Source organism: Danaus plexippus, chromosome 15, assembly GCF_018135715.1.
Source record: "Danaus plexippus chromosome 15, MEX_DaPlex, whole genome shotgun sequence".
NCBI classification, from domain to species: Eukaryota; Metazoa; Arthropoda; class Insecta; order Lepidoptera; family Nymphalidae; genus Danaus; species Danaus plexippus.
Window position 1 is genome coordinate 297,306 of NC_083547.1, and position 27,001 is coordinate 324,306.

The 27,001-nt window shown below is 41.5% G+C and overlaps 4 protein-coding genes across 4 annotated transcripts in view; all 4 read right to left on the reverse strand.

Annotated features, from left to right (window-relative positions):
- Window positions 1-3,619, reverse strand: part of LOC116766418 (cytoplasmic dynein 2 heavy chain 1) — an 18,378-nt gene extending 14,759 nt beyond the window's left edge. Inside the window, exons 1-9 of the mRNA XM_061522885.1 lie at window positions 3,597-3,619; window positions 2,510-2,723; window positions 2,191-2,436; window positions 1,736-2,106; window positions 1,522-1,663; window positions 1,190-1,309; window positions 752-934; window positions 400-635; window positions 148-333 (exon numbers count right to left, since the gene is read on the reverse strand). Coding sequence (XP_061378869.1) covers window positions 148-333; window positions 400-635; window positions 752-934; window positions 1,190-1,309; window positions 1,522-1,663; window positions 1,736-2,106; window positions 2,191-2,436; window positions 2,510-2,723; window positions 3,597-3,619 — 1,721 coding nt within the window. The remainder of the gene's footprint in view (window positions 1-147; window positions 334-399; window positions 636-751; window positions 935-1,189; window positions 1,310-1,521; window positions 1,664-1,735; window positions 2,107-2,190; window positions 2,437-2,509; window positions 2,724-3,596) is intronic.
- Window positions 3,620-3,934: 315 nt separating this feature from the next.
- On the reverse strand, window positions 3,935-10,295 carry LOC116766585 (laminin subunit beta-1). The gene has a single exon (XM_032656489.2). It carries the CDS (start codon window positions 10,257-10,259, stop codon window positions 4,908-4,910), a length of 5,352 nt encoding a protein of 1,783 aa, XP_032512380.1. The 5' UTR covers window positions 10,260-10,295; the 3' UTR covers window positions 3,935-4,907.
- Window positions 10,296-10,788: 493 nt separating this feature from the next.
- Window positions 10,789-16,009, reverse strand: LOC133319231 (cytoplasmic dynein 2 heavy chain 1-like). Its single transcript, XM_061522886.1, has 7 exons — window positions 15,874-16,009; window positions 15,660-15,805; window positions 15,406-15,573; window positions 14,497-14,655; window positions 14,283-14,401; window positions 11,190-11,229; window positions 10,789-10,944 (listed from the first exon to the last, which is right to left on the reverse strand). The coding sequence occupies exons 1-7, from the start codon at window positions 15,953-15,955 to the stop codon at window positions 10,789-10,791; spliced, it is 870 nt and encodes a 289-aa protein (XP_061378870.1). The 5' UTR covers window positions 15,956-16,009.
- Window positions 16,010-16,026: 17 nt separating this feature from the next.
- On the reverse strand, window positions 16,027-26,084 carry LOC116766417 (cytoplasmic dynein 2 heavy chain 1-like). Its single transcript, XM_061522887.1, has 18 exons — window positions 25,926-26,084; window positions 25,728-25,827; window positions 21,888-22,017; window positions 21,623-21,756; window positions 20,827-21,071; window positions 20,368-20,467; window positions 20,083-20,222; window positions 19,570-19,785; window positions 18,946-19,089; window positions 18,469-18,864; window positions 18,270-18,398; window positions 18,044-18,189; window positions 17,308-17,469; window positions 17,031-17,237; window positions 16,694-16,946; window positions 16,393-16,536; window positions 16,128-16,322; window positions 16,027-16,086 (listed from the first exon to the last, which is right to left on the reverse strand). The coding sequence occupies exons 1-18, from the start codon at window positions 25,935-25,937 to the stop codon at window positions 16,027-16,029; spliced, it is 2,913 nt and encodes a 970-aa protein (XP_061378871.1). The 5' UTR covers window positions 25,938-26,084.
- Between the last annotated feature and the right edge of the window lie 917 nt (window positions 26,085-27,001).

Sequence of the window (27,001 nt, forward strand, 5' to 3'; positions counted from 1 at the left end):
GTATTTCTGTACGTCATGTTATTTATGTTGTAAATATAAGCAGCACTCCGGCTCTGCCGCTGAGTGTTGCAATGAACAATGGACTGGACGAATTTCTTTTAGTTAACATTTTCATTATCCAATAACTTTAAGATTCGTGCAGCTCACCTCTCGGCGTCGCAGGGGGTCAGCTTTGACAGGTTATTCAGTCGCAGGACCCTCCTCAGCACGGCCCTCCGCCAGCTCAGTTGGCCCTCCATCCCTCCAGCCGCCAGGGCTGCCCCACAGCTGCTGACCGCCGCCTTCAGAGCGCGTAGGCCCCAGTCATAGTGGCGTTGACTGCTCAGCAATGTGCTGGGACATAAATCATACATGACATAAATGTTGAATGAAAAGCTACATACAATTCTCGCTAAAAACCTCGCCAGTTGAAAGACGCAATCCAAGTCCTCTCCCAGGCGCCGGTACTGGTCGGGGTCGCGGCAGGGCGCGTGCGCGGCCAGAAGCCGAGACGCAAGAAGCGTGGACGGCGGAGGGCGAAGAGCCAAAGGACGCAGGGCGGCCTGCAATGCGGCAGGGAGCTCGCGGCGACCTCCATAGCCACGTCCGACCGGGTTCAGGGTCACCGCCACACCACACCATTGGGACAGCGGCACCTTACAATGTAAGCTCGGATGAAATATACTTTGCAATTGTATCACTGGCGAGTAGTCATTTGTGATACGACAAGTAGCTGGCCAGTGTAAATACTGTAGCGTCGGAGTGGAAATACCTTCTTGCCTTGTAGTACGACGTGTTCGTCCCGTGCTGCGAGGGCGGTGAGCAGCGCGGTCAGTTGGTGGGCGGCTGCGGCCAGGGCGGGGTGCTCCAACCTGTTAAATTCATCAAAGCAGCCCCACGCGCCACAACGAGCCACGCCGCTTAGCAGCCGCGCCAGACAAGACGCGTCCATGGCCTGCGAGTATGACACGATGTAGATATGGAGTGGTAATATGAATTCCTAAGCTAAAGCTCGGAGCCAGGTATCATCGTGCAAGACGATTAAAGACGTTTTCTACTTTTGCTGAATGCTCACAGGTTTTGTCATGATAATTAGTGTTTCAACTTTAACCGTATAGATTATAATTATAAAAATAATTAAAACAATCACAAACAACCGGAAATCACTTCCTGTTAAATAAACATTTTCCTTATATCAACGATCACTCACTTCATCACAATTAAAGACGAGCACCAGTCTTCCCACCAAGCTGCCCAGAGCCTTCACTGATTCCGTTTTCCCCGTACCGGCCGGGCCGAACGGGTTCCCGACGAAGCCCAGGTGTAGCGCCTGCGAATGATTGGTTAATACATCCAATCATAAAGCTCCAACACGAATCTGACCGGTCTACTTAAAGAACCGAGCACGGCTCGTCCAGAGTTCTAGTTCTTTCAATGACGTTTGCGATTGTTACTTTGAAAATCATTCAGACCTCTACAACTATTAAAGAAAGTGTTCTTTGAATCTTGCGATAAGACCTAATGTTATACATTTGTAAATACCTGTGTTAGAATAAGAAAGCTGTCGTCTGTGGACTCCGTCCGCACGAACTGCCCAGTGATGACGCCGAGATACTCGTACGAATAAGAAATCTCAGCTAACCCCATCTTAGCCACCACATCCTCTTTATTAACTAAATAGAATCTGAAAATCAAATTAACGTAATGATATTTATGTTTTCATATCAGGATTGTTAATGTTCATTACTGTAGTGACCTGAGTTGTTTTTGCCACAGCCAGTCGCTGGTGGCGACGATATTGTTCTCGATCAAAGAATCAACGACGGAGGCGTAATAGGAGCACTGCAATATAAGAGCCTGCCTTTTGCATTTTTCATTTTCATTGTCTACTTCAGCTTCAGCATAATATATATGCTCCTTCTCTATATTGTCCTTCAATTTCCTGAGGTCCTTGGTCAGGATGGCGCTCTCCGCCTGTTGCGTGAACCGGATGTTTTGTAACAAGCATAATATTTGTGTCGGCAGTGAGAATGGATCCTGATGGGGTGATCCGTGTTTGACCAGACACTTCAAGGTCAAACTTTTGAGCGACGAACGTATTTCTTGTTCCAATCGGTTCAGCCACACCTTCGAAACCACAGCAAAGTGTAAACAGGCTCTGCCTCGTTGATAAAGTGGTGTCTTTGATGTTTTACATAATGCAATAAATACCTCAACTGAACAATCGATGTCGACCGGCCGGTCCAACGTGAACATTTCTCCGTACTGACTACACAGTGTTGTCAGGCTCACCCCGCCGGGGCCGAGATTCACTCCAGTGATCCCGGGGAACAGCTTCTTGAGATGCGTCTGCATCACTACCTCCCGGCCCTGAGCCCCCGCACGGGCCTGACCCAGCAGTTCCAGTAGGTCGTCATCGCTAAGGAAGTATAGTCTTGGAAATACAGACCGCTTCTCCTGGCGAGGAATTATGACAAATAAGATTCAACCAAGTTTATAAAGACGTGTGCTAAAGTGTGATGACGCTCACTTCCATGTACTGGTTCAAAGCAGACTGGCAAGCGTTCAGTTGCTCTGTTATCGCGTCGAGCATCGGCTTCAGCCTGGTGGAGTGCACGAGCGCCGACACTCGAGGATCAGCTTCAATAATACGAGCTACTTGCTTAAACAGATGGTCTACTTTTCTAAACTTGACGCCGAGGTCTCCGTCCTCGTTGTACAAAATGGGTTCCAGGTACAACCATCTGGCAAATTCAATAAGATATAGCTTAAGACACCTACTACATACACTTTGAAATGGTTTTTAAAAAATATATCAAAACATAATGAGATGTAAGACTTTCGCGAGTTATCATTTAAATAAATGCAACTAATAGCTTTTGCATAACTCTGCGTATTTTATTATTTTATAAAACTAGGCGTTTCGGTTTCGGTTACTTTGCAGTAAGCGTGATCAATAGCAAACGAGACGAGTAGTTTTAAAAATGATAAAATACGCGTAGTTATCCGAAAAACATTAGTTTCATTTAAATATCTAAATATATTTTTATATTCTTGCTTTAAGCGGACTATATCAGCAGAGTACTAATATCAGGGGTTTATGTTTTCAATATTTAAACCGCGTTGCTTCCGGAAGAAATAAGATTTTCATACTTTCATTATTATTAATCTATGAAGTTATTCATTTAAATAAAACTTATATGTTCAGACTACGACGTGTATTTTGTTATTTTTTAAACTAATTACTCCCGACGTTTCGGTTACTTTGCAGCTAGTGTGATCACGGGCAGAGGAGATAACAAAATACCCGTAGTTATCCGAAAATATTAGTTTCATTTTTTTAAATGAATACTCGCGAAAGTCTAAGGTCTCATTAAGTTATTCATTAATAATCCAGACTCAGGAAAATAAAACAATAGTAATCCATTCAAGTAACAATCTCTTATCATTCAGTGATTGTGGCTCGGGCCTCCGTCTGTTGATCTCGTATGGATCTCGTCACCGCCGTCAATTAGAACTCGTAGTTTATATTGTGATCTAAACTACGACTACATCGTACTTAAACATTACTTGTGATCAAAATTATTGAAGAAAAATCTTTGTAATTTTTTCATTACCTCCACATTCGTCTCGCGCTCATTGTCTCGAGTCTCAACATTTATCTACAGACTAATGTCTTTTTTCTTTCTCTGTTCAAACAGATTTGAACAAAATTTTTATTTAAAGCAGATATTCAGTTTATAGAGGTTTCCTGACAGAATAAGTCGTCACCTTCTTAGAACTCATTCTCTTCAAAGGTTCGCAATATTATTATAGAAAACATTATATTACACTCATATATACAAAATATTTGTTGTCCGTTCATAAATAGCAATAAAAACCAGGAACTGTCAGTGTTTCGTTTAATGGAGCAAACTTGTGATAGGGGCAAGAGGATTTTAGTAAAACAGACATGGTCATAAGAAAATAAAATATTTATCAAACAAATATTACGAAAAAATATTGTTATTATAGATGTTGCGTTACAGGCAACTTCTTCCTTACTTAGCTTTTTTACAATAAGCATTTGTCACTGCGGACACTCAGTGTCACGAGTGGCTTCATCGTCACAATCGATATTAAGTATATTTGTCTCGATGGAGACACCAGCCCTGCATAGAGAACACGTAAACTGAATAAACAGCTTTCTTTAAATGTAACTTGTATGAACCAATGAAGTATTGTAATGGCGTTGAGAGATAACGATTGTTTTTTTTCTAGTTCACAATTGTGTTTCTTGTAACGGAATGATATCGGAGCAGTTGAGTTTGTGTGATTACGGTTTAAAATTATAGTAAATAAAAGTAACTTTGCCCACAGGAAGAGCGTTCGTCTCAGACAATTCCATTTATAACAGTTTAAAAAGTGAATTAAAACAAGCTTTTGTTATAAAATTTATAATGAAATGCTACATTTTAATTACAAAGGCACAGAAGAAGAATTTCTCGATTATTAAACATCTGAAATAGAATTAACAATATTTGTTCCATGTCGTTTATCCTACCTAACCTTAGCTAACTTAACTATTTAACTACATTTTCAATTAAAATTCTTTGGGATGAGTTCCTCTGAATGTCTTACACTATAAAACTATAAACCCACTATAACACATACAAGTAATGTTAGCGATGACACACAATAAACGCGGCGTTAGCATAAGACATCACACCCTACAGCCTCCGCGAGCTACCGGCGAATACAATAGGTCGACTATATACAAGGAATAAAACATACACAGACACAACGACTGCATAATAAATTGATACGTAATTGTACATAATTAAAATAAATGCATTTTAAGTAACATTTTTTTTAGGAAATTTTTAAACATTAAGGTATAGAAATACAATTTGTTTAGTACAAAGCATTGCTTTGAGTATGAAGGTGTTTTATGTGGTGCAGGACCGGTAGTAGTCAGATCGTTTGGTTATTTCTGACAGGTAGTAGTTCATCTTGGTGTTGAGTTCGCCGATTTCCTTCTCCAGGTCGTTGAGCTGTTCGTTGTGATCGTTGTACAGTTCTTCCATGTTCGCGAGGAGCTTCAGCTGACTCTGTGTGTCACTCGCGAGTTTTGTGGCCCGATTCAGCAGCAGCTGAGCTCGTTCTCTAGAACTGGAAGTCTGATTGGCTCTTTCGGTGAGGGACGTGTTCGTCTGCTTAAAGTCCTGTCTCAACTGTCTGGCTTTTTGTTCCGCTCCTTCTGCTTTGTTGACGACGTCATTAGCTTCTTGTTTCACTTGCTCTGCGTCACTTTCTATTTTTAGAATATTTTTCTGTAAGTCAGAAAGCCGCGAACGAAGACCCTCCACCTCATCCATCGTTTCGTTGGCCTTTTTCTGTGCCTGTTCAGTCTCTAATGCTATCGGAAGTAAATCTCCCTTAGCAGCTTCTATATCTCTATTTGCTTTGTCTATAGCGTTTTCTGCCGCGTCCTGAGCTGCTTGAGCCTCATCCAAAGCCTCTAGAACTTTATTTGCCATCTCGAGAGTTAAGTTTGCTGCTTGGTTGACGTTGGTAGCATTTTGCTTTAGGGCCTTGGCTCTATCAAGATCAGGTTTCGTTTCGGTTATTATATTTTCAATATTAGTTAACTGTGATACAGTAGAATTAATTCGTTGTGATAGTTCAGTTATTTCTTTAGGTTCTATGCTAATAGATAGGTTTAATATCTCGGTAGCCAACTGTCTAACTTCCTCTGGTGTATTGTATGTTTTGGATAAAAATTCTTTTAACTCTGATGTAAGTTCTTGGCTTTCATTGGTCGCCCTCTCAGCCGATGCTTTGAAATCGATCGCTCTATTGAATAAATCTTTAGCTCTCGATCGAACAGCGACGGTATCTTGTTTTACTTGTGAAACGGACCTTAATAAATCTTCAGCAGTCAATTCGTGCTCCTTTATTCTGTGTTCAGTTTTATTCGCGAAATCTAATGCTTGTTCTGCTTTGGTAATGGCTCCTTGATCACACGATATCCCACCACATTTGCCACAACCAGCTCCTCCACAAATATCACAACTGTCACTGTCTTGCCCACACATCTTTTCATTTATTTTTGGTAGCTGCATTTCTAGTTCAGTTAATTGCTGTCGTAATCTCCCTAATTCTTTATCATTTTCATTCTGTGTGTTATTAAAGCTACTGTATTGCATTTCTATTAATCTATCCGTGTTCTTTATTTGTCTGTCCGTATTAGCTATAACAGACTGCACACTTTCGGCTTCTTCTGCAGCTTTCACTGCTCTCTCTTTCGCTTCTCGAGTCAAATTTAAAGCACCCTCTAAATTGGCCTCTTGTAGTTTGGTTGCATTGTTACCTAATTCAAACGTCTTAGATTTTAATGTATCAATTCGAGCTCTTAAACCATCCAATGTTACATTACCCAGATTTATTTTTGATGTTATAGCGTTTAGATTATCATTACTGTCCTTAACTTTTTTCTCAGCTTCACTTAATTTATTCTGCAAATGAGTAACGTTAGATAAAAGTTCTTTGACTGTACTCTTGCCTTGTTTCGCACTATCTAGTGTGGCTTCAACCTGAGAGAGTTTCTTAGTCATTTCTTCAAAGTCTCTCGTATATGCTCCCGTAGCACCGACGACCTTAATCTTACTAGCATTACCAATGGCGTATTCAGTTTGAATTTTTAAATCTCCTATTATTCTGTCCCAATTATCAAAACAATCTCCACAGGCGTTACATTCTGGTGCTTCACCAAGATAACCTCTGGCACACATATCACACTTGTAGCCTCCTATTCCTGGCTTACAAATACAGGATCCATTTTCGCGTGAACACTGTTGTGAAACAGATCCGTATATATCACAGTCACATTCATAACATTCAATGTTAGGATCACCCCAATGGTTTTCTTGACATTGGTCGCATTGTCTTCCACCGTGTCCAGGCTTACAGTCGCATTTACCTATATATGGGTTGCACTGAGGTGATATAGAACCGACCGGGTCACATTCGCAAGGATCACAGCCCGTACCCAAAGCTATCCTCCAATGATTTTCAGTACATTGATCGCAGTTTATGCCCATGACATTATTAAAGCAAGGACATTGTCCTGTTATTCCATCACAGTTGCTCTGGGTAAAGTTGGTTCCTAATACAGAGCAATTACATTTGTAGCAGGCCTTTTCTAGAGCATTGCCATAGTAGCCTTCTTCGCAAACTTCGCAATGTTCACCGGCGGTGTTATGTAAACACTTCAGACATTTCCCTGTATAAGGATCGCAGTTGCCGGGTTTAGTTATATCGGTGTTGTCGTTACATTCACACTTTTCACAGGTTCCCTTCATGGGGTCACCGTAGTAGTTATCGGCACAGACATCACAAAGAAGACCAGCATACCCCTCCTTACAGTCGCAGACAACATCCTTGGTTTCAGGGTCTAATTCACAACGATCAGCATGACTACTCTTGTTCGGATCACCTTTAACACCCGGGCAAGGGCACAACCTACAAGGGATGTCAATGCCTAGCCTAGGATCGCCGTAATAGCCTTCAATACATCTTTCGCAGCGGTGGCCTTCTGTATTTTCTTGACACTCCTTACAAGCTCCGGTTTTATCATCACATTCAACGGCATGGCCATTGCAGTCGCATTGTTGGCAGTTAGGGAAATTGAAATATCCAGGCTGGCACAGATCACAAGCTCTGCCGTATGTGTTGGCTCTACATTTACATTGGCCGCTAGCTGCATCACAGAAATTATCAAGAGAACCTATGCTGTTGCAGTCACAACGTTTACAACCAAATTTGCTGAATCCATATGTACCCGGGGCGCAGCGGTCGCATCTTACACCGACTATATTTTCTACACACTGACAGTTACCAGTGAATGGATTACACTGATGACTCTTAGAGCCTGAAGGGTCACACTGACAGGGTTCTGACCCATTTCTTATATAAAATCCGATATTTGAATGATATTTCTTGCAAACCTCTGGTATGTTTTCCCTATTTAGATCGTAATAATAGGAATCTCCACAATTATATCGATCGAATTCTTCTCTGCCTGAACTTCCATTTTTCAAGAATGGTAAATCATCAAATGAAGGTATTAAAACAATAGAATCGATCAAGACTGTCGCTCGACTATTGGAAGAGTGTCCATCTTGTTTTCCCAAATAAATTCTTATTTCAGTTTCCTTATTTTTCTCAAGGCATACTGCCGGTCGCACTAAGACACTGTGTTGTCCCACCGGAAGTTTAGTAACTATAGTGTCATCTTCAGGTCGTACGTTGGCGCAAGGAGAGTCCGCGTCTATCGGCGAGGGTCTTTTCACTAGTATAGTAGCTTCTTCCCAACTGGAATGAGTTTGAGGTTCATATCGTATTAGTACATTGTAATTCATACTGGTCTTTAAATTATTTATGACAAAAACTAATGTGCTACTTTCAGGAACTTTCATAAATCCTGGGCCTGTCCAAGTTTCTTTCCTGCCGTCTGGATAGTTTTCTCTGATCACCACATGGCACAGTTGACTTTGAATAGCGTTGTCGTCGATTTGTGAATTACATTGACTCGACTCGGCTTCGTAAACAATAGAATCAAGGGCTCCGACAAAATAGTTCTGCAGAGGCTGGTCACAACGACGTCCCGTTACGTTAGGGCGACACTTACACTGTCCGGTTATTACGTCACAGTCCCTATCAATGGATCCACCAAGATCACAGTCACACGGCGAACAGCCATCGTCGCTGTCAGACAGTCCATAAAATTCTGGTAGACACTGATCACAGTTCCTTCCTGTAACGTGTCGTTTGCAGAAACAGACACCTGTTGCGGGATCGCATCCTCTCTCGTTGATAGTGCCCAAGCTATCGCAGGTACACGCCTCGCACCCGTCTGGGTTCTGAGCGTCGAAATTCCAATACCCGTCTTTACATCGGTCGCACCTGAGGCCGTCCACGTTGGCCTTACATAGACAACGACCAGCTGTTTTATTGTTGGCTACGTCGGTTTCATCATCACATAGCACTTCCTTGTCGGTCGTACCTTCTGGGTCACAGTCGCACGGTTGGCAAACATCTGGGCTCTGTATGTCTAGTCTGGGATCTTTGTAATAAGTCGGCATACACCGTTCACAATTGACACCCATGGTGTTGTGCTGACAGTTATCGCAGACACCTCCGCTTATTTTCCCCGTCTTATTGTAAACGGCGGCGTCGAAGTGGCACGTAGTCGCGTGGTTGTTACACGTACATCGTTTACAGGCGTTGGATGTTTTACCCACGGCCGGCTGCCACGGTAGGTCGTTGTAGAATTCCTCACAGTACTCGCAGTTCAAGCCGCGAGTGTTATGTGTACACTCGCATCGTCCGTGCACCATATTGTTTTTAGACTCGACTCCAGGCATCGGCAGACACCGCGAAGCGTGCCCGTAACAGGAGCATGAACCACGGACCGTCATCTCATATATAGAGTAATAATATTTTTCTTGTATTTCCGCTCGGTTATCGAGTAAATCGTCTCCCAGCGTGTGAAGTTTCGTAAAGTTAATCCTCAAGTTAGTCATTCGGAGCAGATTCTGCACTTCCTCTGAATATGGATTGGTCACATTGATATTCGGAGGTAAAACTCTGAATATTACCTCACCCTCGGTGGAAGGAGCGACGCCGGAATATCGAGATTCACAGACGACCTCCGTCAAGCTGCGCTGACTGTGTCTCGGAATCGAAGGGAAAGCTTCGTGACAGTTGTGAGCGAAGTATCGATAGACGCGCCATGTGTTACCGAAGTCGAACGATCTCTCCACTAACATCGCCGCGGGTCTAAATGTTTTAAATTGAATTATCAAATGTGTGAGATGAAATTCAGCTTCCATGTCGAGCTGTATCGTTACATTCTCTTTTCCGTTTTCCGATTGCCACCAAGACTTGACGCGCGTCCCGGGATAGTACTTGTATATGATATTCTGTATCCTGTGGTTGAGAGAGGGATTGTTCATGGTGCTGTTGGTCGAGTCGCACCAGAAACATTTCTTCCGTTCTTCGAGATGCGACACGATACAATACCGCTCCCGACCGGAACTGCCGCACGTCGAGGACGCCGAGAGTCGAGCCTCGCGACCGATGAGGAGATTACCAGTCGCCGGGTAACACGAGCTGAGCTCGCAGGCCCGGTCAAGGAGCCTGGGGTCCGCGCGCTGCCGGTCCCGGTCCCTGTTGTACACGGCGGCCCCGCCAGCCACCAGCGCGGAGATCACGAACAAAGCGGCGCGCACAGCCATGCCGCCGGCCAGTCACTGCACTGCACTGGCAGTCCGCCGCCCGCGCCTGCCTCCCCTGCCTCCCCTGCCTTCCCTACCTCTCGTGCCTCATACGAACACAGAGACGGACTCGGTTATCTTGTTTTATTATGAGGGAAGCTTTTTGCAAAACAGGTCGTTGAACTAAATAATATATTAATGAAACTCGGAGCCACAGATCGTTTAACAAAAAATCTTAATTTTTCTAAACGTGTTATATGTTGAGATATTTTTTTTATTGTTCGTATGTCGACACAGTCATCTCTGAGTTTTGAACGAGTCAGGTATCTAAATGTGTCCCTGAGCAAGCTGCCGACCTCTCCGCCCGCGCGACCGCTCCCGTCTTTCTCCGAATCGGGCCTAAGCAACAAAAATAATACGACTCCATGGATGTGCATGGTTTTGTTTTGTTTTGATTGTCGTAATGCGGTTGTAAATGCATGTCACGTAATTCCCGTAATCGCGTCTCAAATACTATATTTGTCTCTATATAATGTCTTAAATTCTTTGTTTATTTGTGCCTGTTCGCTATAAAATCATTAGCACACATCTGTTCCACCGTGTCGGCTGCCTCCTCCTTCCTCCTCGTCCCTGCATCATACACCATCGCTCCTCGCTCCCTCCGCCCGTTCGTCCAGCAGCCGCCTGTCTTCCGTCCACACATCCGCTGATAACACAATGTATTTCACGATGGAATTCATGGTACAAATAATTAATAACCAAAAATTACGCGAGAGCGCTCTCATTACTTCATACAGATATAAGTTATAAGGCCCTGCATTTATTGATTGAGTAATGTTCAAAGTGAACGTGTACTTTAATGAACCACACACATCAGCCTACGTCACAATACATGATGTAGGTACTTCACAGCGTGTGAATTGTTCAATGAACTGCAAACTTTAACGTAACCTGTTGAACATGAACCGGCTCGTCGATCTTTAAGTACGACCTGACACACATACAATCCAAACTCTATAATTACAATTATATTAAGTCAAATAAATACTGAAAGTGACAAATACAACACGCTCCTGTGTCCTGAGAAATGTAACAGCTGATTCATTAAGGAGTAAACTGTCAACGTTATATTAATCAAAGAACAAGCTCGTCATATGTTTACAGAAGTAGAAGGACTTGAGATGTAAATAACAAACCAGCTCCTCGCTGTCGTCTAAGTCGGATATAAAATATATTCGACGAACGCTATTGTAATTAAAATGTTCATCTCCTTTAAAACGCTTGATAATATAACGTTAGAATTTGGACAGTGTACCGATAACCCCCTTATCAATGTCAAGCGGACTAGTACCGATCCTCCAGCCCTGAATGTGAGCACTCCGACGCTCGTTAGACAATATTTCGAGGGTTTTGATAATAAATTCCTATTATATGACTTTGATTATGCACGCGACAAGTCATTCATCATGCTTAGGCGTTGAATTCCATTGAGTCAGTAATCTAAAGAATGTCATTTATATTATAAGTAAATTGTGTTTACTGTTTGTGAACAAAAAGTGTTACATTGCTTGAGATGTGTGAATGAACGTTTTGAGAGTGATAAGAGATGTGATGTCAAAGTTCACTGAAAATACACGATAATTGTTGGCTCGGAATGACGTATTCGTGTCATTAATAAAGGCTCATTTTGAATATAAGTTATAGCAAACAGGTTCTAGTTTAATCTCCTATGGTTTTTAAAGATATTAAAAATATGTAGAAAAATTAAACAGATTAGTTGGTAGTAAAAACTTATATTAAAATTATATAAAAATCAGAGCGGAAACTGGTTATCATTAATGGCTGAGGGCTGATGACTCAATATTCACATTTTTAGCTCGCACAGAGGAACACTGATTTGACGTAAGATACTCGCTGACTGTCTCCATCTCTTGGTGTATACCTCAATAAATTAGTGTCATCAGGATCGTCAAGAAATAGTGAAGGCAAACCAAATAAGAGAAAAACTTATTGTTTCATAGAAAAAGAAAATATAATGAATATAAAAACTAACAGCAATAGATTAGTAATGATGAAATAAACATCGCTCTTTAACTTAATAACTACTGTTGAAAATTCGGTTCACACTTCCGTATGTATGTAACGATATCTCCGGCTCACCCACATTTTAGAAGCAGAACGTTATTGCTTAGCCATGTTAATAACCGCGATCGCCTAATTTTGGATGTCGCCTAGGAACTAAGCGAGTTCAACGATCCCGGGTCAACGAGATAACTGAGACGGTTCATCCTGTAGTATCTCGTACGCGATTACAACTCCCTTACTTAATTATAATGTTTACAAATTCACGAGCAAAACCTCTCCAGGCTACCGATACTTGCTCCGACTGCATAGTTCAGATCTACTTCATATTTATATTATTTCGTATTTAGGTACCTGTCCGTACCACTTTGATTCATTTCAGAATTCATTTGGTTATATATATTTTATTTATTCTATTAGTACCAATGATTTTACAAATGATAATCGTTTTGAAAATTATATTTAGATGTAGCAACACAGACAATGAATCTCTGTTATGAGTTTAAAATAATTCTGCATAAAAAACAGCATGAAAACCAAAAATATTTGGGATTGCAGATGTAAAGGACGCCAAGCGAACAAGCGGCGGATAGATGTACATCTGGGAGACACGTGTGGAATATAAACACTAACAATAACGTTCGAGAAATAGTTTAGTTGACTATTACAAGGAGCTTTGTTTGTGATTATTTAAAACTATAGTATCCATGGATTCCGGGATACAACGAAAAGGTTTATTGTTATTATTAATTCGTGATACTGGACACAGCATTCCATAACAGAGAAATCGGGAGTTAATGTAACAAAGAGAGACGGTTCTTTTAGTATAAGTTTTATGAGATATTTTATATATTTATTTACATATAAGAGCTATCGTTTGGTTATACGTCATATGTGAACAGAGCGTTCAGCGAACAACATGGTCGCGATACTCCGTAAGGTAATTTACCTTATGTATATAAAGAGCAAATATTCTCTAACATGTTATTGCGCCCCGCGATGAACAGTCAGAGCACTCAGCTGAATCCTTACCACAAGTATCTAATGTGATAGTACACTGTACACGTGACACTAAATACGGTGAATATATAGTTTACAATCATAAATTCTTATTGAATGAGAACCGAGAGACGCGTAGTAGGTGTGTAGTGCGAACACGAGAACTTGTTATAACCATCCAGCGGCCTCGCATACAGCAATGAATGGGTCGGACATTCAAAGTCCTACCACAAGTTGAAATGATCTCTGTCCGTCACTTTTTCTGCGGGTCCTTTTCCTACTTTTATACTTGATGTGGCGAAGGTGATGACATTTTACGTATCGACGTATTGTTTGCAACATATTTTAAGAAAACAGAGCATTAAAAACAGAGTATTAACAGAGTAGTAAAAAGGCGAATATAAGTATAGAATGTATGTATAATGTACTAGGACGATACATCTCTAGTCTGTGTCACGTGCCTTCATGCAAAATATGACTGGGAAGCCGCGATCCTCAGGGAGGGATACGCTAGAGACTTTCATTTATCCTGATGTCTGAGCTGTAATATTATAATGTACATCAAAATCGGTAAAGTAGGTTTGGCGTCAACAGACTATTCGTCCTCACACACTTTCGCAAAATGCAATATGATTAGGACCTCAAACAAGTCAGGTTTGCGTCATTTAACGAGTAGATTTGTCGCATCTGTATTGTCTTTATCGGTATTTAGTCTCCGTGCCACTAAGAATAGTTCTTATGGTACGACTCATGAGAACTCAACATTTTATCTGTTTTGTCTTTCTAGAGACGAATGTGATTTAATAACACTGAGACTTTTTGTTCAGATTCAATGCGGACGGCATGAATGATTTGAGTTTTTTGTCAAAACCGTATTAAATGTCCAACATGTCCAGATCAGCTCCGTTAAACTTTCAAATCTATCGCCAGCTATCCTCTCTAAACGGCCGGACTGTCGTTTACCTGCGCTGGGCCCTCCGCGCCGCTTCGAGGAGCCCCCTCGCGTCTGCCAGCGTCCCCTCCCAGCCGGCTGCCTGCCCCCGGCCCCCCAGCCCCGCCACCACCCACTGCTGCTCCTCTACCTGAAGATACCCAACGTCTCATGCTCTACTCCAAGTCATATTATATCGCTATATTTTTACTCCGCTCCTTCTCCTCTTTATCCTCCTCTACGTACCTTTTCTATCAGTTCCTTGTAGTCTCTGACGAGCGGCGTGTCTTTCTTGGCCCTGTCGGTGTAATACTCTATGGTGAGTCTCGCCCCCTCGTACCACAACTCTAACTCGATGAGGGCATTTCGGACGGCAGCCTCCGACGACGCCGATGAATTTATTTTCTACAATAATAATAATAAATAAATAAAATGAAGACTCATCAGACTCGGACGATAAATAATAAAAATATGAGTCATTTTACGGCAGTAAGTTTTAATGAAATTGTTACGTATGCATTCGTCCCTGGCAGCGGGCGGCGTCCCGCGTGCCGTCATTCTTTTAATAAAGCAATCAGTGTGTAATTGACTTGCGTATTTGAACGACGTCCCTGACACTCCGCATAATCCTTAAGACGTGGCGACGAGAAATCATAATTTGCCCAAAAAATGTCCGAGGGAACCACATATGGGGTCCTTATCACTTTTGATCAATAGGAACAGGAGAGGAATGCCTACAAATCGCGACCAGAACGGTGGTTCATGAGAACGACATAACCTCGGAGACGGAAAAAGCTACCGTCAATATATACACCGAGGGCGATAGTGTTAACGTCATTGTGCGAGTCGAAGTTTAAACTTGCGGGTGAGCTGGCGGCACCGGAGAAGGGAGGAGAGTTGGATTACACGAAGATTGTACATCTCCTCGACGACCACTTCACACATAAAAGAACGACGGCTCTTGGGACGCATGCAACCCGACCCCATAGACAGATGCATACATGACAGAAAAATATAACACCTCCAGACCCTCGATCAGTCTGCACTAGTCCAAAAGTATGAATGGTTAAAGATGTTTTAGAGTAAAATGAAGGACCACACTTTGTCTGACGCGTTAACAAACAACTACTAACTCTCTGTCTCTTGTTTGTTTACCTGGAGCGTCTTCATCTGTTTCTTGATGTCCTGCCCCGCCGCCAGCAGTCGTCCCAGGGTGAGCTCCTCGACCGGAACGTACTCCATCCCCAGCAGGCCGAACACCTCTCGCCAATGTTTCTCCGTGAAGTCAGATCCACGCAGATATTTCAAAGCAATCGTTAGTTCCTACATCAAATGATACACCGAGTGTTAAGTGGAAGTATCTATATTGGTACATGTACTTGTCTGTAGTCGCCGGCGAGCCTCCTCACCGAGTACTTGTCGAGTTCTCTCTTGATGACTAAAGTGACGGAGGTGAACGGTTCCAACACTCCTTCCCACTTGGACACGAAGTCATCGAGCTGGTGAAGCTTCCTCTGGACCACGATCCACTTCTGTCCGGCGAGAGACTCGTACTCTACAGCATAATCAATATTATTTCTTATTGTAATATTGGGCACCGCTAAGTTCGTTAGTTCTTCCTACCTTCGTTATATTGTTCGAAGGGAGTCCAAAGAGTCGTGAGACCCGTCTTAATTAGTTCGGCTTCGCTCCAAGCCTCCGACATGTCCGGGTCAATGTTAAACTTCTCACATTCCGATCTACAAAGATGAACATTTATTAATACACTTCCATACCTCAGAAGGCCTGACAGTAGTCGTAGCTGAACCTCAGCAGCCAGCAGGGCCGGTTCGGATCCTAGAGAGATCGTTGAGTATAAACTAAAATACTAAAGTGACTTGCTGGAGCTCGGCCCACTGGTCGGCGAGCGTGTTCCATCCGTCCAGCGCGTGTTTCACGTCGTGGCTGGCGGCGACCAGTCCGTCGTACGTTGTTTCGCGCACGTCGTGTCGTGACCACCGACCAGCCCACGCCTCCAGCGCCGAGCGGAGGTTCTCGCAGTCACCGCTCAGGGTCGTCTTCACTATCTCGGCCTATAATTCAATATAATGCTATAGATGTCGAGTGGTTTCCGTCGCGCGTCGGTTCAGTCGCCATCGTCACCTGGTGTTCGAACATCGTCTGATGAGCTGTCATCGTCTCTTTCAGTTTGCTCCACTCGCGCGTGACTCCATCCAGAGTCGTGTCTCCGCCCCAAGTCCTCGCCAAGTGGCTCTTGCGTTTCAGGTCCTCAACCATTTTCTCCATCTGGTTAAATGGTATTTCAGTAACCGACACAAACGTTTTCAGAGGTCTATTACTCAATCACAAAGATAACGGTTAGAAGTCTACAGGGAAATAAAAACCCGATCTGAGACATGCTCTGCAATAGAATGTGCTGTTTGAAAGAAATTTTGAAATTTACCTCGGGCATTTTCTTTTGCAGCGCTTGTTGCTTGGCGCTGATTTCGGCCAGTTCCTTAGTGTTTTTGGGCAGCGTTTTATCCTCCAACGTAACGGAGGCCGCGGTCATGAAAGAATCCAGCGCAGTAGAGTCACCCCGACAGCTGGCTGTCAGTGACGTCATCAAACAGGCCCACAGGTTCCTCGCTTGGGCCTCAAACTCACGGCGAAGCGTTACAGTACCTACCGTGATCCATTCTATTTTCTCATCTTCACTATAAAAACAAAATATATTTTTAGGACGTCAAGAATTATAATGATTATCAAAAAGTTAAAAGTACTCTAAGAAACGTAATTACAATGTCATCTTGGCGACCGACTGCCCGTACGCCTTGCACGCCCTGAAGTTGATCTCCCACTGTTCAGGCGAAGTGAGCTGATCACACAGGTCCTTCAGTCGCACACAGCCTAACGCCGCCCGCCTCGTCCATCGCTCGCAGGCTCGCTCCAGGTTTGCCAGAGTGCCCTCCAGTTGGGACACTGCCTTGTTCCCGAGCCAACTGTGTCTGAAAAGACGGCGGAATGACAGCTGATCCAACACTTTAAAAAAATTGTAATGTAGTAGCTAGTTCATACTTTTCAACGATGCTCGAGAAAACACTAGTCGTGTTCGTATCTGTGTCCGTGGTGCTGGCGAGGCCGGGCAGACCTGCCGGTAAAGTCACTAGGCGTCTCAGCAACGAGTACAGACGGGCGCGAAGCTCTTCCTCGGAGGGTTGAGAGCGCACGCGACCACTTCTACATCATAAATATATAATTCATTCAAATCTCTGCGCTGTGCATAATTCCAGGGTTCAGTAGAAGCGTCAAACTTATAAACGATAAAAAATTTGTCTATGGCTTGTCAAATTTTACAGTAGCATATCATAAACAGTAAAATAGCTTTACTTGTAATAGTTCCCCCAGGAACGCGTCACAAAAAACTTATTTTTTAAGATATTACTCTAGTGCATACTATATGAGATAGAGGTTTGAAACCTACCGGGGACAGAGAAATTAAAAAGCAAGTGATGTTCGTGAAAAATCCATGTCTGATAAAGAATGAAGGCAACGTAAAGAAAGAAGTAATTAAATGAATGTTAATGGAGACAAGAGTAGAAGAATACATAGAAAAGTGTGGATGCATCGTGAGCATGAATAAGAAGGGCGTGAGTTCAGATATGACGGCTGATAGAAGTATATGACAGAGAAATATATACTACACTGACCTGTAATTTACTACAAGAAAATAGGCAAAAGGCAGGGAGATGATGCATGTAATACGGTGAGATACTTTATGGTATTCAGTAACATTCACGTGTAAACTACTGACCGTAGAACCAGGTCGACCCTGAGCGCCGGAAAGTGAGAATGTAATGACAGCAGTGCCTTCATGTACTGACACTCCATGGCTTTGTACAGCTGCAGGTCCCAGTGGGAGCGCCACATCTCTGTATTCTCGTACCCATTGGCTTCCACCTGAAATAATTGCCACAAAATATTTACCACAAATTACTTACGTTGAGTTCTGGATACCGAGTCACTTAATCTGGACTCACCTTCTCAATAATATCCCTGATATCCTTGATGCCTTTCTTCCATTCAGCGAGTTTCGCAAGGAGCTCTGTGTCCATGAGCTTCTCGACAATACTTCGGATTTTTAAATGTTGGCTGGTGAGATAATTATTCTAGAAGAGAAATAGATAAAATGAAGAGGATTGTTCTTTTTCCACAAAAACTTCTGCCTCATCTCATCACCTGTTTCTCGAGCTCCATCACTTTTTCCTTAAGTTGCTGTGTGTATTCATGTAGAGCTCGCTCGTCGGTCCAAGACGGGGGACGGTGGTCTGCCACCAGAGCCGCCAGCTGGAGTGCTGCATGCAACAACATGGGCCGTGTTGAGCTCACGGCACGTTCACCCAGCGTGTTGTGAAAAGAAGCCACCTGGTGTAGCGCTCTCGCATATCGTAGCGATGCCGTGAGCCCTGTGAGCGCGCCAGGTGGTGGCGGCAGCCCGGCTGCAAGCAGTGCTCTCGCCTCTCGCTCAACGCGCTCCAGTCCCTCGGGATAGTTGACGACCATGAGGCGGTCAGCACTAGAGAATTCTACCACGGGCCGCTCCGACAGCTGAAGAGACCCCGCCCTGAGCTGCGCCTACTCTCACCGACAATATCATGAGATACCATAAAATTATACATTATTAGCCTATCCTAGTCTAGTCCTTAGCCTATTTACCTGAACGTCTCTGGACCACTCCTCATATAGCTGCGTGTATGTATTCTTCAGATCGTTTTGCACTTTGGCAGCCAGCTGCAGCACCTCATCACTTCCCTCCAAATTCCTGAGATCGGTTCCGACGCATGATTCTATTTCTTTCACCTTCATGTAAAAATTATTACTGTGAGTATTCTAATGTGTGTCATCAAAATAATATATATCGGAGCAATTCTTATTATTTAAATAACTAATAATTGAGGGTGGTTGAAATTATCACGTTTCAGCCGCATAAACACCTGCGGAGCCACCTGTGCTTGGTAGTCACAACAATGTTGCTATAAATAGAGGCGAGAGTAAAGACTACAGATTACGGGGTGTCTCGCTCGAGCCGTTGCAGGGAACGGACATCTACGAAGTAAGAGATTCATCAAACCGTCTACGAGGTTACCTTAAATACCTCAGATCCTGACGACATTCAAGAATATAGGCATCGGTGACGTCAGTTAAGCTGACGTCACTCTTTTAAAAGACGACGAAATGCTTCCTACTCCTACATATATATATATATTTACAAGCTTCGAGGAAATATTTTTATGATACAGTTTGTGCAGTGTCAGTAGCGTTGAGACATGTTCGCCGCACCTTGTCCTCCATCTGCCTCGCCCACTGCACCTTGACGACCAAGTCTGTCATCTCGGGCGGGTGGTACAGCCCCGGCAGGTCTTCCTCCAAGTGCGATTTAACGTCCTTCATCATCGTCAGTAGCGACGACAGGAATAGTTCCAGCTCTCGGGTCAGAGCTTGCTGCACTAGCGGTCGACTGAGCAAGGTGCGGTATCTTGAGAACTCGTACAGGGACTGAAAGCCGTTGCTAGCAAATTAAACTTTGTACACTTTATAATATTGAGAATTGAGATGTTTGTTCTTTTCATTTTGCTTTTTGTTGTCCTGTTTTAATATGTTTCAAACGCAGCTCACTTCGTTTGTGACGAGAGGAAATACAAAACATTTTATTTAACACACTTTATGTAACTTTAGGAAACCACATGAGAAAAAGCGCTAGAAGCGCAGACACTCATGAGAGGTATTCTGCAAGAAAGTGGAGTATCCATGATAACTCCAGGCTTCCCATTCTTTGGACACATATTGACTAACCTGCTTGGTGGATAAATTCTGTAGCCGCGGTTTGAGTTTCTCGGCTATCTTCGCTTCAGCTGGACGGATACTTGACGAAAATCTTGAAACTGCATTTTCCCACATTTGGTTGTGGCCATTGTATATCCAAACATTTATATCTTAAAGAATTATTTCATGTCAAGAGTAATTGAGACATTGGAGAAGCAAACAAACAAGAGAACTAAGGTACACACACACACTCACGCATATATATATATATAGATATATATGCGTGTGTGTGTTTGTTGTATCTTGAGCACATACTCTTGAATGGCTCCAACAGCTGGTCGCTATTTAATTCAGTCCTCTCAGATTTCGCCAAGAGTTTACTGAGTTGGTTAAAAGTGGACCTAATACTGTGAATCTACAACAAAAGAACAAAAAAAAATAATTAAAAACTGAATATGGGAAATTTACAAACAAAGGATTTTATTTTAAGAAGAAATATTGAAATTTAGATGACTTCAATTCTTTCAACAAATTGAAAATCGATTTTAAATTATTATATATATGCGATAATTCCTGGACGCGGTCTACAGACATAATAAAATGCCATATATCCTACATGTAAGAAGTGATTGTCAGTGAGTTACAGATGTTTACTGAAATTACTAAATGTTGTATGGTTACATTCACCCGGACTGAACAATATTGTAACGATCCATCACAGAGTTCTATACAAGAGTTCGCTAAAGCAATACAAGGAATGCTTTGTAAACTCACTTCTTCAAGTCTCTTTTGAAAATTCTGGCAGAATACGGGCACATAAGGTTTTCCTTTCCATTCATGCAGTGAGTAGTTCGGCCAGTACGTGTCCGTGAGGGTCTTACACGTACTGACCCACACCTTCACAGCAGCCAGAGCTTCTGTTAGTTGATGGAGTATCTCATTATCCTTCAGACCGTGGTGGACCCGCCACAAATCTGTTCTGGATACGGCCTGCTGAGTGACCGAGCAGATCACGTGCCCTACAAGAATATATTATTCTGTACAAAGAAAAAGCTATGTATATGTTTTTCAGATGTAACATTTAGTATCGTTTGGTATATTCCACAAAAAGCTTAACCAACAAAACCTCTCGTAAGAAACGTAAAATATACATACATTTTACGTTTTTTAAAATAATATTCAGATTATTAAACATAGAATTAAAATTCAGATCCATCTCGGAGAACACGAGAATTCTTGGGATAGTGAAATATGTGTTATTTCCCAAATTATTACTGTAACTTTACCGTAACAAAGGCTATGAGGTCCCTGTGATTATATTATAAGGATATTTATGTTTAGAATTATAAACATACTGAAGAAATATTCAAGTTAATGGTGCATTAATAAACAAAAAAACTGAAATTAGTAATAGTATTGACAAGAGGATCAACGTGAAGTACAGCCCCATACTGATGAAGCTTACGCAAAAAGTACACAAATATACAAGTCAGGAACAGATGAAAAAAAATATTATTACTAGAAAAATTCCCTTTTTTAATTAAAGACCAGAAAGTTTAATGGTACCGACCGACGATATCAAAAATATGGACCATCCTGTCCTGTGAGTACGGCGTGGGAGAGTACCGCCACACGTCGTCCAGTATACCTCCGATGTTCTCAGCGGAGTCTCGCACTTCCTGCAGACCGATAGAGGGCAAGCACCTGGAACACATTAGGGTCGAACCTGTTTAAAGATACGCTGTTATTGTAACTTAGACAGTAAAAGGCTTAAATGACCGTGTTTAAACAATGCACCTACTTCCCATAGGTTGAATTGGTATAAAAGGTCTAACCTGATCTCTTCACAGATATCCTCGAACAGCACACAGAAAGCGGAGGCTGCTTCCTTCTCACTCTTCTTGATGTCCCTCTTCTCTCCAAAGGTCTTCCAATAACCAACTTCGTCCTCAACGGATAAAATAACTAAACGCAGAAAGATTTACACGAGTACTAGTGACCATTCATGTGAAGCATTTTTTCTTATTTATAATATACGTTTTATAATATTTATATATTGCGCACAACAACCTCCGTGAATCAAAATATGATTCTTATCTAATATTCCCTTTCTCGTAAGCAGTATTTAAATCTTTCCTCCCAAGGTAATATGTTTCTTCAACAGCTCTCAAAATATTTTAGATAAAATATCGCATTCCTTGTTATACATTCGTTTCTAAACCGTGTAAAATGTAAATGTTACAGCGAGTTCAGTTTAAGCGGCAACCTGTTTAAAAACCTCGACTACAACTTTGCACCTCTAATTTTTTCTACTAGGTGAACAGTGTCGTTATTTCTTACTCAAAAAAAGATAATTATTTAAAATAATTAGTCTGTTATTAAATTTGTTGGTTTGAGTAAAATAACTGAACACACTGAGGACAACAACACTGAGGACAACTCAACACCCGTTCCACCGAAGATTTATGAATAAAATATGTTAAGCAGAAACAAAACGCTGTGTCTATAGCACGTCAACCAAGTTGAGACGGAAAATGTTGAAGAGGGGACTTCAAAACTGAAACCGCCTTGAGACTGATATAAAGTAATGAAATGTAAAGAAAAGAATTAAATAATTTAAAGCTTGTCCTTTCAGAACAGAAGCACATTTTATCATAACATGTGATATGTTTATATGTCCTACGCGTTTATTTTGTTATTTCGTGCCACGCTCCGATGGCTATAGGTACAATGCAAGAGACGAAACTTCTCAGCGTTCCATGGATGCACTTTTTAAATGGTCGTAAACTTGTTCGTTGGTCGAGAGAAGCTTTCCGCGTTCTTAATTATGATTTTCGAATACTCAAAAGAGATTTTATCAAAATCAACTTCATGTTTGTCCCGGTCAAAATTATTGTGATATTGTGCGGTTTGCGCCGTTATTCCTTGAATTAGTTTTAGAATTGATCTTAACACCTCACCTAATTAATGACTAAGATTATTTTTGCCTAAAGCTTTGTCTATACGTAGATTTTTTATTAATCCCCTTTCTTTCCTCCGTATTTTGATCTTGAAAGGATTTTCTTTCGTTTTGAGAGCGTGACAATTTTAAGATAGATATTGTTCGTTAAAGTAGTCGTATGTAGTATTTTTTAAAGTTTCTACTCGCGAGTTCAGCCTGCTTCGAACCCGGATGCTCTGACAGGACCGCTAAATTATCGTTGTGAAGTTGATTGTTTTATGTTTGGAATGCTAAGACGTGTCCGGGTGTCAATGGACTCCTGGTGGTTTCCAGTTAATGGTTCACCATGGGATACATGAGGGTCAATTCTATCCGAAGTGAAAGTTGAAGAACTTACCGACGTTTGTCGTGCTTCAACACCATTATGTGTTTTATTATTTTTTGATACACCAGCCTTGTCTCTTAGGGCATTTCAAGTCCGTATTTCACTGATTATATCGAACGGTGGACAGATCTTCCGCCCCCCCTCTCGAACTGTCCCAGGGGTATTATTTTTTTGAACTTTTAGAGGAATAAATACCGAACTGTTTTTCCAGCGTCAACCTTACTCCCCGGGTAGTCATTTCATACGAAAATCATATATTGATTTTCAACATTCAATGTATAATACATCATAACCTATTCCTGTACATCTCTTTATTAATACAGATATGTTTTAAAAAAAGAATAAACTGTTTCCTGTTACTGAAACAGTGCGTTCACAATCTACCGCTTCATTTAAACCTTCCAACAAGCGGAATGACAGTCAAGCGTTATGCAGGTTAATAAAAAAAGTACTTTATATATTTTCATTTCTTTTCAAACCATTACTAATATCGGCTTGCAATTTAAGTCGTTTAGAAGATAAAATAATAATAAAATACCATCGTGTGCAAAACCTCGCAAAATTGTATGGGTTACCTAAAATCCATAAACAGAATGTTCCATTACGCCCAATAGTAAGCCAGATTGACTCACCCACTTATAAACTGGCTAAATTTCTTTCAAAGATATTATCCCCTCTCCGGGGCCACACAAAGTCATTTATTAAGGATTCCTACCAGTTTGTCAAAGATTTAAAACACCTAAAATTGAACGACAATGACAGTATGGTCAGTTTCGATGTACTAGTATACCTGTTCGTGACTGCATTGAGATTGTAAGAGGTAAGTTAAAGGATAACAATATGCCTATAGAATATGCAGAGCTATAAAGCATTGCCTAACATCTGGCTACCTCATGTGGAAGGATGAATTCTACATACAAGTAGATGGAGTTGCAATGGGTTCACCGGTTTCCCCCGTTGTCGCTGACATATTCATGGAGGACTTCGAGGTGCGAGCCCTTTGCTCTCCTCCTATAAGACCTTTAATATATAAACGGTATGTAGATGACACCTTCACAATATTAAATAAAAATAAAACATCTGCTTTTCTGAACCATCTTAATTCTATCAATAGCAAGATTCAGTTTACTATAGAATTGGAGGCAAATAATTCTTTAGCTTTCCTTGATATACTTGTCGTTAGGAATCCTGACAATACTTTGGGACATACTGTTTATAGGAAACCCACACATACGGACAGGTACCTCAATGGTTACTCACACCACCACCCTATCCAGTTAGCTACCGTTGGCAAATCTTTGTTACAGAGAGCCCAACGTCTTTGTGATGCTGACCACCTAGAGGCCGAGCTGCAGCATGTAAAACATGCTCTCACCATCAACAACCTGCCCGTGCCTCGCCAGCATCGCAAGAACGACCTGAAGCCACCCACAGTTGAACGACAACCTGCGATACTACCATATGTGAAGGGAGTTACTGACAGAATAGGCAACATCTTGAAGAAGGTTTCCATTAAAACTATTTACAAACCACATAAGAAAGTGAGCCAATTCTTGAGACCAATCAAGAGTAACATTCCTTTGCAACAAGCGGGTGTATACAAACTCGATTGTGACTGTGGCTTGTCATACATTGGACAGACGAAGAGGAGCATCGGTACAAGGGTTAAAGAACACATCTCAGACATCAAAAACAGGCGCGCGTCGAAGTCAGCAGTGTGTGAACACACAATGGACAAACCAGGCCACTACATTCGGTTTGATAAACCTCAAAACCTCCTCGCTCGGGAAGACAAGTATATACCGAGATTAATTCGCGACGCTATTGAAATTAAAAAACATCCCAATTTCAATAGAGAAGATGGCTGGAATCTATCAAACACCTGGGACCCCGTTCTTAAAAATATAAAATCCCACGTCCGTAACCACACCGCAGGACCTCAAGACACCGTAAGCGCATTCTGCCGGCATCCAGAGCGGTACGCCAGAAAATTAAGAAATCGATGGCGGTAGATGATAAATAACAAGGACCAACTGACAGACATTCACACCTCGTCTGCCCGTGATCACGGTTGCTGCAAAGTAACCGAAACGTCGGGATTATGTAGTTTTTAAATAATAAAATCGAAGTAAGTAGTATATGCGAATAATACTAGTTTCATTTAAATGAATACTCGCGAAAATCTTAGATCTCATTATAATGCTAATCATTCAATTTATGTAGAACAAGGAAATGTAATAACGAATGATTTAATTACAATTAATTTAGACACTTCCAGACACAAAATGTTAGTGGACTCCTGTTTAAAACGTGCCTGCGATAAAGATATGAAGTAAACGAAAAGCATACCTTTAATATTTTCGTCTCCCTCGCCGTGAGTGACGAGCTTCAGATTCGATTCCAATTCTAGTAAAGTTTTTTGAAGTTTAATAGAAAATAAATCATCACCCTGCAAAGAAACATACAAGTTACAAACAAGACGATGGACATAAAGAGGTTTTTCATTGGTACATTGATAAACATTTTTTAGTCATAAGTGTTACTTACGATGGCGAGCATCGGAGTGTACACATGTCTTATGATCTGATAGAGAGACTCCGCCGCACCCGTGGTCAGTGTGATGATGTTCAGGTCGTTCAAAGCGTCTGACCCCGTTAGTTCCACGGCACTGGTCTTGTAAAATATGATGGATTTGTTCGCACTCACTCGAATCTAACGCAGAGAAAATAGTTACACGTCGGTGTCCAAGAAAGATTAGTAAAACAAAGTAGCAACTTACGTCTGCATATAACATGATTTGTCTTTGTTCTGATGCACATGCTTGAAGCAGATACACTAATGGATTATGAATGAAATCAATCAGAACTCCTTCGCTGCTCTCGCTTAGCTTTAGGGTCGGCACGTTGAAGAAGTTTTCTGTAAAATATATCAAACAAATGTTTTTAGAAAATTGTACATATATTCTATATTTAGATCACAACTTTATTTATATTAACCGGTCGCTTTTGATATATATGCTCGGATTTCACTCATCTTTACTGTTGGTAAATGTAAGTGATGCTCTTTGTTATGATACTGTTGTCATGGCAACCGTACAAACAGGCTCCTGAGCTATGGTAAAGAATGTATGCATTTTTATGGATATTTTTTTGTTGTATTCACATCCATACAAACATATATGTATGTATTATAGACTGAAACTAACAGAATTAACATTCTGGTTTAAGTGGCCATTGTTGCACATGGAAAGAAGTGAGGATTTTGGGGAAGTCATGTCTTATCAAAGGAAATGAGAGGTGTATCACAACGTATGACGGTTTTACTTTGTCATTCAGACTAGTCCAAGGACGAGTTGTACTGCTTATAAAATATTCAAATTTATGTACTGTTTACTTAATTTCAAATAACCCATGAATAATAATAACCCATTCTGTTGGTAAAAACATATCAAGAAACGGTTCGAATTATTTATGTCCATATTAAAATTAGGAAATTATTTTAATTAAATTGCAAATAAGTATAGACGTAGAATATTAAAATAGAAAACTAAAATAAAATCAGTAACAGGAAAAGGTTGACAACCTCTTGAAATATTGTTTTCGCTGTAAATTACATCATCCACA

Excerpts from the sequence above, each read along its gene's own strand:
- LOC133319231 (XM_061522886.1), bottom strand. The coding sequence starts at position 15,955 with ATGTCGGAGGCTTGGAGCGAAGCCGAACTAATTAAGACGGGTCTCACG. Across the intron at positions 15,806-15,873 it reads CTTCGAACAATATAACGAAG|AGTACGAGTCTCTCGCCGGA; the intron begins GTAGGAAGAACT and ends ATTATGCTGTAG. Across the intron at positions 10,945-11,189 it reads AGCCGGTTCATGTTCAACAG|CGGATGTGTGGACGGAAGAC; the intron begins GTTACGTTAAAG and ends TTGTGTTATCAG.
- LOC116766585 (XM_032656489.2), bottom strand. The coding sequence starts at position 10,259 with ATGGCTGTGCGCGCCGCTTTGTTCGTGATCTCCGCGCTGGTGGCTGGC.
- LOC116766417 (XM_061522887.1), bottom strand. Across the intron at positions 19,786-20,082 it reads AGAATTTATCCACCAAGCAG|TCCCTGTACGAGTTCTCAAG; the intron begins GTTAGTCAATAT and ends AACGGCTTTCAG. Across the intron at positions 16,087-16,127 it reads AGTGGGCCGAGCTCCAGCAA|GATCCGAACCGGCCCTGCTG; the intron begins GTCACTTTAGTA and ends CGATCTCTCTAG.